The sequence below is a fragment of the Malaclemys terrapin genome, chromosome 10, assembly GCF_027887155.1.
Source record: "Malaclemys terrapin pileata isolate rMalTer1 chromosome 10, rMalTer1.hap1, whole genome shotgun sequence".
NCBI classification, from domain to species: Eukaryota; Metazoa; Chordata; order Testudines; family Emydidae; genus Malaclemys; species Malaclemys terrapin.
The window spans coordinates 22108518-22123175 of record NC_071514.1 but is presented as its reverse complement, the minus strand read 5'-3'; the positions used below and the strand labels follow the sequence as shown (position 1 = coordinate 22123175).

Genomic DNA, 14658 nt, shown 5'->3' with positions numbered 1-14658 from the left:
CACCTACGTGATTCAAGAGTCTAAGTTCCATTTTCAAAAGTGACTTGGGCATTTAGGCCTAAAGCCACAAAAGGATTTAAGTGCCTAAGCCCAAAATTTAGAACCTCAAACTCTGTTCAGCAGGTGCCTAAACTTCCATCAGTGAGCATGCACAAAGCCAACTACGTCCTCATACTGCTAAGTGGCTCAATGCTTAAACCCTACAGGCTTTTTTCCCCCGCCACCCAATCCAGGTTCAAACCCCCACTCTGCCTGATTTGAAATAGGGACTTGAACCAGATTTCCAATCGCTCAGGTGAATGCCCTGCCACTGAGCTAGAGGATATTCTGGGGTACCTGTCCCTCAATCTCTCCTTTTGAAGCTGTTCCACTTTGTATAAATACTTAAATCTTCATTGGGCAAGAGAGAGTGTGACAATAAGGCTATCGCCAAGTCGTTAGCACATTCACTGGGAGTCTGGTTCGAGTCCCAGTGCTGGCCAAAGCACTCTATGGAACTACTAGTGTGTGGTGGCAAGGTCCAGACAGCCATTTAGTGCGCAGTAGGCTACAGCTCTGTACGTCCAAACTCCGGCTTGCCACACGCCAACAGGCAAGCCCCAAGTCTCTTTGAAATGCTCCTACAGGATGAAGCCCTCTTTTGAAACTGGGACTCGCGTGCTTTTGAAAATATTGTCCTATAAGTTTGAAGTAGATTATTTTATTTTTAAATGTTTAATTTTAAATACCTAAGCTTATGTTAGACCTGATACCCCAACACACTAATGAAACAAGTTTAATTAAAAAAACAAACACACATGATGGCCTATAAAAATGACTTAGGAATGATTATGGAATAACTGCATTGTATTATTATGTGTGGCAAAGCCACAGGGAGCTCTGCAGATCAACACAAATGAGTAGCAATTAAACCTTTAGACCACTCTCAGGTACGCTGCATATGCTATGTGCTTCAGACCTATTTTAAACGTTCTTTAAAACACTTCACCGATACTATTCAAATCCCTGTACCTGTAAAGTCAGGCTTCGTTAGTTCCATGATGTGGTTTAATGTTTCCAGCTGTCCCTAAATGTGGGGATTGTCCGGGATTCTGGGATGACCCTTTTTGTTGTCCTGTAACTGGTTTAGAGGGATGCCAAAACATCCCTAACTCACAGCAAGTCACTTTTATTCCCTTAAGATTGTAATAAGGTTAATCAAAGTCAAACAAAGTTAGTTTGTACATTTTACTGTGTATGTGAAGACAGAACCAGTCCTGAAAAATCAGAAGATATGGCTATTGAGGGAAACAAAACTGAGGGGTTGGCAAATTCCTCCTTATAACTGGGCATCTGTTTCCTGCTGAGTCACTCCCTCCCTCCTGAGCTGAATCCTCTGAAGCCTCTCCACCCTCACAGACTTGCCTCCAGGGGAGCTCCATTTACATTGCTCTCCTTCTCCCATCCCCTCCCCTGTTCCTCATTGTACAGTGGGGCCAGCCAGGACTCCAGTGGGCTCAACCCTAAGCATCTTCCTCCTTTGAACAGGAGGGTTTAATACATTTGTTAGGTATTGTGGGTGTTTCAAAGCCTTAAGCACATCCAGGAAGCAGAGCAGGAGATGCCAGATGGCAATTACTCTAGTTTGAATCAATCCCACTTCTGCAAGATGGCCAGCAGGAAAGAATCAGAGGATGAACACTTACTCTTTTTTAAACCTTACATTAAAACGATGGCGAAGAGGAATCCACCTACTTGAGAATGGGGAGACAGGCAGAAATTGATGTGTGTAATAAACATAAATGGGTCAGATAAATGAAGGACTATGGCTGAATTTTGGAGGCTGCTCAAAAGAAATTGTTCAGGATACACAAGACTTCTAATCTAGCCCTATGCTCGTGGGGAGATCACACAAGCTGGAGGGACTCCAGTGAGTTCCATTTTCAGGCAGGGGATTCTTTGGCCAGACTTGGTCCAGGCTAAGGGGAAGGAGCTCTAACTATTCACTAGCATCAACATCTTTCCAGCTGTCCCTCTGCCATTCCAGCTGTCCAACCAGGACCAAATATACATCTACAGTTCTCTCCATTAGCCTAACCTCCACACTGGACACCATTGTGGTCATTCACCCACATAGCCCTTGTCCTAAAATCTGCCACCATCTGTCACTGGTTCAAGACTGAGTGCTGCCATCTTGCATGTTAGCCCAATTAAATTTTAGAAGAATAGAATGATTCTACTTTTGAGATGAAGAGAAGGAAATGTCTGTCTGTCAATGGCTTAAAAGAGCGACTGCTTTTTTGAAGTTGCTTACAGGTTTGCAATGGAATTGGTAATCCCAGTGGCAATGGATTTGTGGGAAGAACATACAGATGAGGCAGTCAAGAGTGCACAACTATCTTCAGAGTAGAGCTGACTGTGACTAAATGGGATTTTGTTTTATTTGTTTTATTTTTTTTAATGGAAAATGCCAAGTTGTTGATACTTTTTGCGGGAACATGTCAGTTTTGGGAAGGCGTCTCAGGTCCAGAATGGAATTTCTGGTCAGAACCAGAGAGACACCCACTCCAGAACAGCCAATAGAATGGTGTCTAGGAGATTCACCTGGGTTGTGGGAGACCAGGTTCAAGTTGGGACAAGTCTGATTCAGAGCAGGGACTTGCAACTGGGTCTCCCACATCCACGCCAAGTGCCCTAATCATGAGGCTACTGGCTGTTCTGGGTTGGGTGTCACTTTTTTGTGTGTGTGAAAAATGTTGAAAGTCTGTTTTATCCTGATACACAGTGGGAAAATTTTTGAAATCTCAAAACATTTTTATGGGACATTTTCTCGATGAGCTCAACTTAGGTGTATAATCAGTTACCACCACTTTGTAATTTCTGTTAAATGATTCCTTAGGATCATTGTCACCTTACAGGAAAAACTTTCAAAACCAGTTCTGTTAGTCCAGTATATCTCCTGTTTTCTCTACCAGAATGTGTCTTCTGTCTAGAGGTTCCTCTGCTCTTGATGTTCTTTCCCTACCTGAAGTACTAATCCTCTGTCTGTAACATCATCTCTTCCACAACAATCAACAGCAATGTCACAAAGAGAGGATTATTTCTTTGTGTGAGGACAAACAGGAGACCCATTCTTCAATAAAATCCTGTTTTTATTCTTACCTATGAAACACAGGGGAAGAAAGTACAGAAGCTATAAGATATATAAACAGAACTGATTTCTATTAATTTCTTTAGCTTTATGCCAGTATGATTCCACAGGAATCAATGGCATTACACGGGCAGAAACGGATAAAACAGAGAGGAGAATCAGTCTCAATGTTTATTCAAAGTCTTCTATAAAGATCAAAAATTAGTTGCTCTGGTAATGGTTACGTCAGCAAAAGCACTTTGACTTGAAGCAGCAAGACACAGCAGATGAACGCTTCAGAAACAAATCATGTACCAGAATCACTGGCACACAACAGCTACCTTGCACTGGAGATGCAAATCTAATTTAAATAAATAGCTAGGTAAGTGTGGTTTACAGCTGTTTTACATTGTCAGCATGCTACAAAGCAAGTGGAGAATATCAATGAATCTGGGCCCTAGTTTTCACAAAAATGTCTATTAGTAAGAATGAGGGGAAAAATCCAGAAATTATATAATTATTTCAAAACTGAGGGCCAGATTTCTTGGTCCAGACTCTTTGTGCAAGACCAGTGTGAGTGACAAGGAAGTGGCGGAGAAGGAGAGTTTAAAACCACTGTTATGCTTCCTAATTCTTGGGCTGTCTGGGCAAGAATTGAGTCCACCAATATAAGTTACAGCAGCCTGAAGTCTGCTCTAAGTAATATCTGGTGGCTCGTGGGACCCACAGAGCCATTCTGGTAGCTAGGCATCCTAACACCACAGACCAGTACAGGAAGTGAAGTATGTGTCACAATGGTGGCTCTGTGCATTGTAGGATTCCCCTATGTGGAGGAGAACTAAAGGATGTTTACAGCTTCTTTGTTCCAGTGGAGCAGCACAAAGCAGCCAGATAGCACTAGATGATTTTCAAAGTTTGAGCCATCTGCCTTCTCTATATCATAGAAATAACAAGAATATATTTATAATCATACTACAGCTTTTCTGCTGAGACTTTTGCAAAATGTGTGCACTTTAAAAAGAAAATACAAATCTGTATTGTATTTATGCCACTCTCCTAAAAATATCTTATGATTCTAAATAGAACTCTTTAATACTAGTGCTAATATCTCTCTGCACTTAAACTGCAGGGTGGAATAGCCTCAATATTGAGCTTGACTGACTACAGTGGAGGTATAAATCAGATAATTTTTTTTGGACAACCAGTTTCTGCACAGTACTATGAGGATATATGCTGCCACAATATTCCATGTTTGTCAATGATTGAGTACTACAAAACAATGTGGCCATCTCCTAGGTTGGTTGCTCTTCATCAAAATCCTATTTAAGATCAAAATGTTGAACCCATTACTCATTTTCGTATTTAGATGAGTAATTATTCACCACTGAGAGCAAGGGGTTGACAACCTGGCTCCTGCTAAATGAGGCTTTATGCAATCAAAATAAGGGCCTGTTTCTGCAAAAAATGACTACTGACTCCAGTCAGCTCCACTGACTTAAAGTTGGATTACTCATGGAAATAACTGTTTCTAGGACAAGTCATAACGTAGTTAGTCTCTACAATGGTTATTAATATGAATATTGAAAGTTGCTTATTCAATAGAGCAGTAGATGTATATTGGAAGAGTGTCTGAGCTTAAATATCCACATGTAGCTTTAACGATCTGGGTTTGCTAGATTGTATTCTTTGTTTTATATGTGTTGAAGCAAATCACTTCTACATTTTAACACATTCTAGACATTTTTGTGCTCCCCTAGGTAAAAACTGGCTAAGGTATCCACAGTACAATCAAATATTTGTTTAAAAAGAAGAGGCGGAAAAACCCCTATTTTGGGAGGACTAACCTTATTGCCCTGGGAATTGAAATACATTCTAGTAACCCTTGCGTTGCCAGCTTGTCGGAAGCATATCAGTTGCTGTGGCCTTGTCCATTCAAACATTCGAACGCTACCATCTTGGGCTCCTGTGAGATCTGGGGGAAAAAGGAAAATGTAGTTGATGTATTAACCAACACAAAAATATCATAACATTTATTCTGTATTACGTTTTGAAAAACAAATACATTTTTCACATTCACATTGTTAAATAGAAATTACTTACAATACTGATGGACTGGATGTGAAGCCATTCTCTTGACATTATTCAGATTTCTTTTAATGAGCTTCATATAAAAGAAATATCATTCAATTTGTGAACTTCAAAGCTCAACTACTTTTGAACAAGTTTGGAAAACATAATTGAACTCAGGATATTGTATATATTACTACACAATGAACTGTCTTTTTGTCCCCTACCTATAGATTGTTAATTGTTAACCATATTCTGATCCCATTACTTTTAGTTGCAACACAACAACTAAGGCCTGAATTCAGGAAAGGATTCCTAGTCAGGACAGCACTTAAGCATGTGCTCAACTTTAGGCATGTCCCATTGAAGGACACAACTTAAATGCTTTTCAGATTTGGGGTCTGAAACAAAAAGTTACAGATTACCTTTCAACTGGCATTTAAAAAAAAGAAATCTGTCATGGAGAAAGATAACAATGGTACGGTATTAACGTAAACAATCAAAATACATTTAGGAATACAGTACATTAATCAACTGTGTAAAAAATATTTTGGACATTTATTTTCTAATAAGTGTTGGGAACATAGTTTATACTATTCATTGACTGATAAAACAAGTTAGTTATAGGTATGCCAATCCAAAATTATTCATGTAAAAGAGTATTTAATTTGGCGTTTTTTGCCAGCTGATGGTTATCCTATGACCATCCAATGTAATAAAATGAAAGCATGCTTCTGAGTGTAGATCTTTGTATTAACTATATAAATAGCAAACAAAACCAAACAAACTGCATACCACACCAGCTCCAGTGCTAGTTTGTCCACTACCTAACCATGGCATAGGTGAAGATGGCTGCATCTGATTCACTCCAAATGATGGTGCAGTTGACTGAGTGAGTGTTGTGGTAGAACCACGAAAGTCAAGGTCATCTGAACTGTAAAAAGATACCAGTGTAACGCTTTTTATTACTGTTACATTTCGCTGTTCATTTTTTTTTTTTTTTTAAGTAATAGTGGCTGTGACAGATTGCAACTGCATACTATGTCTTTGGAGATCATATTACATTAAGCTTATGAATGGCTTATGTATCATTGTGGGCCAGGGACTGTATGCAACTCCAGAGGGGAGGGCTACCACAGTGTCTGTAGGTGGTGGTGGGGAGGGAGGTGGTGATTAATCGTTCAGATTGCAAACTCATGCAGAGAGGCTTGCATATACTGGTTCAAATGGGATTTTCAGAGACCAGCAGTCAAAGAAAGCCTTTTGGTGTAAAAAGGCTGAGTTTAAATTGTCATAGGGCCTTCATTTTGATTCAGCAAATGGACAGACCTTCGTCCAGAGGGGGCCCCAAAGAGTTGGAAGGACTTCAGCTTACTAAGACCCCCAAGGCCTGATGAGTGACCGTTGGTAAGCATTTAGCACGTGTATAGGAATTTATTGTGTTTAGATGTTTTCTCTAAGACTTTTACCCTAAAAATAAATGTATTTTGCTTTAAGGATGGTTGGTACTTGGTGTACACCATTGTAACCCCTGGAAAAAAGTTAACCATAGATGCTGGACCCTAGTCAGACCTGCTGGGGAAATCACAAGCCACAAGGGACTGCAAGCCTAAATACTCTGTTTGGAGGGGGAGAGATGTAGGTCACCACTATGTGGAGATGTGACAGACGGGACCTGAAATTGTAAGTGGGTGCCCTCCAGGAAGACCAAGAGTGGGGAAGTCCAAAGGTGCAGTTAATCTTGACACTGTGACAGGCCTGACGACAGCAGCCAGCGCTGTCCCTACGGGGGTGCAGGGCCTGGGGCGGACGTGATGCATCTGTCACAGGACCGACTGGCTGGCCAATCGCGCTGGCCCCTAGGCCCCCCCAAAGTGTGGGGACCAGAGCAGTAGCATGCGCCTAGAAGCCCTGCTGCCTGCCCGGGCGATTTAAAAGGGCCCGGGGCTTCCGGCCGCTGCAGGCCCTGGGGCATTTTAAATTGCCTGCCCCCTTTGCCCCTGTTGGCAGGCCTGCTGCTGACCTGTTGTGAACAAACTGTGACCTTGGGCAAGTCACTCAAAACTTTGTGCTTCCATTTCCCCATCTGTAAAATGAGGATAATGATAACTTAGCTGCTTTTGAAAAGTGCTTTGAGATCTATGGAAGAAGAGTGTATATGTTTTATTATTAACAACAAAAATGTGAACTGTCTGCACTTGTCTGTACTTTCAACGTAAAAAGTCACCTTAAAGAAAGTCATTGCAAAGAAAGAAAAACTAACCTTTTAGATTCTCTGTCATATTCTTCCCCAATCCATATAAATGACTGAGCAGCCAATAGAGCTGAAACATCAAGTTCTTGCACATCATGTGTAGATGCTAAAACAATTTCACTGCTGTTTGCCTGCAAACAGATAACATACAATAGTTTTAATTAAGATCTTAGAGCAACACAAACACAACAGTTTATAACGCAGTTAGTAATAACTTTTAATAAGGCTTTTACCTTATTAACTGCAAATGCCATTATCATATCAGACTCTTTATGAATTATTTTTGCTTTTCCCCCTGGGTAGCCGAGATCTGCTTCAACCTACAAAACATTTACACGTAATTTTAATTGGTGTATAACTATTTTTTGTGGTGGTATGGACAGTCTGCAAAATCTATAGAAATTCATGCAAGAAAAGTTCAGTGGCCTCAGCATTTGTTAGGAAGCTAAACTTCAGACTTTTTGCACTCACTGGTGTTCTAAAAGCCAAAAATTGTATATTTGAAAGTTTAAAAAAAACCCACAAGTTGTGTGAGTAACACAATTTTACAAGGTGTTCACTTATCCCAATCATAGGACATCCAAAGTAAACGCACTGATTAAGAGTCTGCCACACAGAGACTACATAGAACATTTAGCTTCTGTCAGTCATATTAGAAAAGAAAAGCCAGTCCCACAGAACTTTTAAGAATGTGCTAAAGGTTTGGGAGAACGGATACTACCTTGTTTTTGTGATCTTCTGCTACGCAGTTTTGTTTGACCTGCTCCACACGATCTTCTACAGACTACATAACACCACACAGTCACAAACACAAAACACATGCACAAACAAATATAAAAAAAGAATGAAACATTCCAAACTAGATTTAAAAGGCCACCCCTCTCAGTAAATGATGACAAATGTTCGTAATTTTTTATAAAAGGCACAAACTAAGACAGGAATCTAAACAAACTCACTTAAAATGTAATGCCTCCTAGATGAACACAAAATGTATGGTATAAAAAGTACTTATCCCACAATTTTATTAGACTCGCAAATAAAATTTAGATATCCTTTTCTTTTAAAAAATGTATGACATAGTAAATAAAAGAAGGAGCAACACACACACAAACTTCATACTTACAGGAAGTTTTAAGATAGTAAGTAGTACGCTTGTTTCCCGTTTGTTACACATCAAAGTTTAAATTTAATTACAACTCATTTAAGTTGTAATTATGATAGTAAAAAAAAATATTATATATCACTATATATAATATGTATATATTACACATGCATATATACATATATTTAAATAAAGTAATTGCTCATTTCAATATATTATATATGACAAGCCATAGAGATTCAAGAATATTCAATTAATTTATGACCATTATCCAATATAAAATATTTTTAAATATATATACTGCTTTGTAAACTCAGCTATGCCTTGTCTAAGAATACACATTTTAGTTTGATATGTACTTTATTAAACAGCATGCTATCATGTTGATTTTAAAACACCGCTGAAGTGAAAAATAGGAAACAAATGCCAACCAAAATGAAAATATTAAAACAAAATTAGAATGGAGACACTTAAAGATTGAGGAAATGTAAAAAAGCCTCTTAATTATTAGTTTTGTTTACCTCACTTTGCTTTCTTTTCTTAGTGAATATATATCTTATGAAGGTCTCCTGAAGAAGTTCTTGTTTCACAAGAAAATGCCATAGTCTTTTAACTGGAAGTGCTGAATAATCCCTTGATCTGAAAGAAAAAATGTTTTACACATAATTTTCAATATAAAATTCATCATTGTCATAATACAGTTAAATGTGGACAAAGAAATGAGAAGAGTCTCCAAATCATTTTAGATGCAATTCAGTGTGAAACAAAATGATGGATTTGTATGCTCTGTGTTCTGTCCAAGAGACGTCATAAGGAATAAAAGCTTTCTTGGACTTCCTCTGTGATACCACATTACACAGAGTTACTGAATTCAAAAGGATTGTGGTCCACAACTTGTTTCCTTGATTCACAAACACTAATATATTTAGATTGTGCTGAAGTTACTCTCATATTACAATTATGGCATCAGGATGACGCAAATAAACCATGTAAAATGCTTTTACATTTTTCTGCTAATATTCAAAAGGCATTTGGCAATTCTCCAAAACGGGCCATATTTTTGGAGTGTAATGTACCCACCCTCTGCGCACGCACACACATCATATATCATTTGAAACCTTATTTTATGTACATTTAGATGAGGTATGCTGTGGAGCTGTCAAGTGGTGCTGTAAGACTGTACATAAGCCTGTGAAACTACAGTACCCAAAATGAGGGTTTTTTTGCAGTTCCATAAACACTGCAAATTACTATGACTACAGTTTTTACTATTTAAGCTAATTTCAACACCTTAATATGGTGTTTACTGGTCAAAGCTATCAAATGGCAATAACATTTTTATTGGTTTTTCATGAGCAAGTATTTTTTTCAGAAATGATTAAGCTATTTAGCATGTGACAAAAATGGCAAATATCAATACTTTGCAATATACTAACATGAAATGTTTTCATATTGCATATTCTTAATTGTCAAAGTATCTCACAAGTTGTAATTGATATTTTTATACGTGGCTTACTAATGTAATGCTGGTTCATTTGTAAGCTTCTGAATATATAATGTAGCATCTGTCTGGTAGAAGGTTTTAATTTGTAATTGCCTATGCATGTAGTACTAGCCTCTGCTATATTGTAGAAACTAGCTTTTTAATTCAGTGACCCTACGCAAGGTCAGTATTCGTATTAGAGATGGCAGTACACAGTTTCATATTGGGGGTTCAAGCAATCAAAGTGCTCAATAAACAAAAACAGTCTCAAAATTGCCAATGTATAGATCTAATTCATATCTATTTCCGCACAAGTCTAGATACTTGTATAAACTGAAAAGTGGTGGTGGTAATGCTAACAATATACTTTGGGAATTTTACCATTACTATGGAAGTTACAGTATGTGAAGACATGGAGGATACAAGCCCCTTAAAGCTTACATCAAAGAAAAAAAGACTCTTCCCAAACTATGAAAAATGTGTTTGTGTCAAGAAAATCAAAAGAAAGCAAAACTGTCCAAAAACTACTGGTGCTGGACAGAATTCTGTGATGTTGGCAGCAGAAGCCAGGAGAGATTAATTATATTGGCAGCTACTGGATGAGTTTTCTATTTTAGAAAAGGGGTCACCAATACTCTATCACAGGGATTGCTTCCAGAAATACACAAGTTGAATTTTGGACATGTCAGTTGTACTGAACCCAGGAAAGAAAACAGATGCTGAATCTGATCAAAGTGCATCATGTTCACCTGCTATAGCTACCAGAGCAAGCACATCTTCTAGAGACTGGTCCCATTGATATTGTTTGCTTGAGAAAAAACATGAGACTAGAAACTTCATAAAATAGAAACATTTGAGAGAGCAACCAATCTAAATGAGGCAGCACTTCAAGGAGATGACATGTTGTGCAGAATATCTGTGAAAGACTTGATTGCTAAGGATGAAGTTTATCATTCAACATACCTTTCTTCCTACTTGAGTAAAATGAATTTTAAAGCAATTTACACTGCAACAGTCACCTTACGACATTGCATTTTATCAGCTGATTGAAGAGACAATGACCTAATGCAAAGACATAAAGCTCTACTTACATCAGATGTAGAAACTATAAACTATTTCTGGCAAGATTAGAAAAACACTACGGTTCTGCAATTTCATTCCATGCACAGCATGGACAAGGAAAGCCTACCATTGTTTATGCAGTGCAATAACAATAGCTGACGCTATCCAAACTGCTAGTAATCTGTAGTAGGAATTTAAGTGATCTAAATGTTTTGTGGATCTACTTCTCTTGAGTGAGCCTGATGAACTGCTTTCAAATGAACAAGTGATTTTGTATAATGCCGCTTCAATCCTTTGCCAAAATAAAAGCCTCAGATTATTATCCAAAGCAAGGTGATTGTAGTTTACAGAGGTCAGCTACTTTGGTGCCCTAAATGGTGCAGGAGTTTTTTCCTTGATACATAAAGAAGCATACTCATTGCTGGCTGAATTGTATCATCATTCAGAACATATTCAAAGAAGGTGCCTCTCAATTGTGGAGTGAATAGTATTAAACCATTCCAAAATGATCATACCACCACACATAAGCTTTGCTGTACAGCTATACCTTGTGTCTCACAATTTAGTTGACATACTACACCTTCATGGATTCTGCATCAATTTTGATGAGCTGGGGGAATTCATCACTAGTGCTGCAAAAACTGAAGTAGAAAGACTCCAGGGAGGTGTGTTCATTCCAGTTTTGAAGAGCATGTCAAAAGAGCATTTTGGAAACAAAGATTTGGATGTCTTCACTCATAGGTAAACAGGATATTGATCACTATTTTAATATGGAGGTAAAACTGTGCATGATGAACTACTTGTTTTATTTTTCAAGGGCACCCAGTGTCGTCTGAACTTCTACAAGACCTTTTTTGTGCCTGTTCCAGTAGGGGTCACTGAACAATCTTCCCTGCACAGAATTATGTGCGTGTCAAGGCAATGAAGACTGGTAACCCACACATTCTCGACTGAGATCATAATGATGAACAAGACTATGATAACTGTGTTGACTAGAAGTGTCATCAGTGCTATTACATTTTAGTGACGTGTACAAAATTATTGTTGTGATGCTTTCAGGTCACAAAGAAATCCAATTTTATGTCTTGAAATAAGAAACAGAAATGTATTAAACTAACAGACATGAATGCAAATATTTCCTAGTGGTCAATTTATCATGTTGATGGTATCACTGTTTATCCCCATTTCTATGGTAATGGCACCACTTGACAGTTCCACATCAAACTTTGTCTTAAAGTACACATAATAAGCCTTCAAATGAGCATGTGTGTAGAGAAGGTACATTAAGTTGACCAAATTGGTGGGTCTGGTGCTAGTCTATAAGGGTTTAATTAGATCACATAAGAACTGAAATGAAATGTTCAAAAATGTGAAGCATTGCAAGTGTTGCTTAATGCATGTTTGTAACAGTAGAAAGGAAATTGTGAACAAAAATCTGTAGCAGTATCAACTACACAATTGTTCTACTAAATGGTGCATGAAAAAGCAGACAAACATTATGTGTAGAATAAAAATGCAAGTAAAACTGTGGGAAGAAGTTATCCAAAGATTAATAAAAGGATTTAAGCACGTGAATACCACTTAAAAGCACCTAAATCTCAGAATCAGGAGTTTACAAAACCACTGCTCAACTGCCCCGAACCATTTAGGTACTGGGTTCTGGGATATTCTGATGTGGGGTTCCCTCAGTCTTTGCTGAAGCTGTTCCACTTTGGATAAACAGCGAAAGAATCATTGGCCTAGTGACAGAGTGCGCATAAGCATGAATGGCTTTATAGCTTGGTGGTTGGAGCACTCACCTGAGAGTTGAGAGACCCAGGATCCAGTTCCCCTGCTCAATGACTTTTTTTTATTATTATTATCATCCACAGATGATTAACTGGCAGTTCAAATCCTCTCTCCTCCTCAGATGCAGCATGGACTTGAACTAGGGTACTCACTTGGGATGTAGGATACCTTAACTACTGGCCTACAAGTTACGGGGGAGAGCCTTCCATTTTCTCTCGCCCCCTGGCTTCTTGCTAAAACAGTGCAGTTGCCTAATGCCAAGGGAGGGCTGGCAGCCGAGAACCAAGCTGAGGGAGCCTGCCTCAATGTAGGCACCTATCTTCGAGAAGGGCAAGGCTTAGCACGCACCCTTTGGTTTGGCATCTCCCATTGGGTAGCATAGGCAAGGAGCCACCTAGTGTGCTCGCTTTTATGAATCCCATTCTGAGGCACTGCTATCTCCCCATTCATTGTGTAGGGAGCCTAAGCACTGAACTCAGGGTTTGTGAAGCCCAGTGATTTTCTAGGCACCTACAACTTCTGCATGGCAATGCTCAGCATCACTGTATATACGTTTCTTTGTGACTCTAGCCTGGAAGTGTATACAATATTTCCCAGACTGAAAATGAAAGTTACTATTGCAATTCATTTTTGAAAAAATAGGGTAAAAAATAAAATGAACTGCCAGAATGAACTGGGAACAAAAACCTGTAGCAGCATCAACTGTGCAAATCATGGGCAGATGAGTGGATAAACCATATGTCAGTTCTGCAAACTTCTCAAACTCTCGAGTTCATTAATTTAGGCCCAGATCCTGCAAACACTTATTTAACTAGCTTAATTTTAAGCACATGACTAGTTCCACCAAAGTGTTAGCAAGATCTAAGCCTTAAGTAAGCACTAACAGTTCAAAGGGACTTCAATTCTCTTCCCGCATCCCAACCTTTCCTTATTTTTTCCCCTTTCCTTCTCATTAACTGGCACTAATAAATTTAAGTTAATTTTGTCCTTTTAAAGATAGTATTTGTAATAATTAAACATAATCATCAGTAAAAATAGGCACTGTATTATGCTGCATTCATTAAGGTACAACTGTAAAGCCACTGGTAGGTTAGGTTTTATTTGGCTTAGACACCTCACCATTTTCTTTTAACTAAAAAATCCACTAGATAATTTGACTGTTTCTGCCCAAAAGGTGCATTTGTCAAGTTATAATAAAGTCTGGATAGCCGTTTCCTGAAAGCTTTTCTTACTTGAATGGTGTGTTTTCAGGTTCAAGCATTGCTTTGTTGCGGAGAACAGCTGACCCAGCTCCCACTCCAAGGTCACTGGGATAGGTATTGATGTAGTTCGGTGGTGGGCCTTCAAACTGATCCACTCTTTCTTGAAGGATCTGTTCCCAGTTTTCCAAATTTTTAATCACAGCAATACCCAATGGTGATGTTACAGGCAGATCTAAAGTGGAACACAAAGGTTTAAAACCAATATAAAACCCCTATACTATTAATAGCAATAAATGAATCCTGCAGTAAAGGCCAGAGACAATATTATGAAGAATTTTTTTCTTTTTTGGATAGTAACAGCCCAGGGCAGAATCTATCCAGATACCTAAAACCACTAAGTAAAACTAAAAGCAAAACAAAAATCCACAACCATAGTCGGACATAGTAAAGGACATGCTTACGTTTAATAAGCATAGGGAAGGTGTGTGTGTGTGTGTGTGTGTGTGTGTGTGCGCGCGTGCTTCCATAGAACTTACAGAAAAGGATAAAAAAAATATTGGATGGGTGCATTTAAAAAACCTGAAATAAAAC

At 38.5% G+C, this 14658-nt stretch overlaps 1 protein-coding gene across 2 annotated transcripts in view; it reads right to left on the bottom strand.

Annotated features, from left to right (window-relative positions):
- The window catches only part of DMXL2 (Dmx like 2), a 116290-nt gene that overhangs the window by 8077 nt on the left and 93555 nt on the right, over positions 1–14658 (bottom strand). Inside the window, exons 32-39 of one of the 2 annotated variants that reach the window (XM_054041058.1) lie at positions 14098–14299; positions 9054–9171; positions 8152–8214; positions 7664–7750; positions 7440–7561; positions 5972–6110; positions 5210–5270; positions 4954–5081 (exon numbers count right to left, since the gene is read on the bottom strand). In XM_054041058.1, coding sequence (XP_053897033.1) covers positions 4954–5081; positions 5210–5270; positions 5972–6110; positions 7440–7561; positions 7664–7750; positions 8152–8214; positions 9054–9171; positions 14098–14299 — 920 coding nt within the window. The remainder of the gene's footprint in view (positions 1–4953; positions 5082–5209; positions 5271–5971; positions 6111–7439; positions 7562–7663; positions 7751–8151; positions 8215–9053; positions 9172–14097; positions 14300–14658) is intronic. The other variant, XM_054041059.1, reaches the window with a different exon arrangement.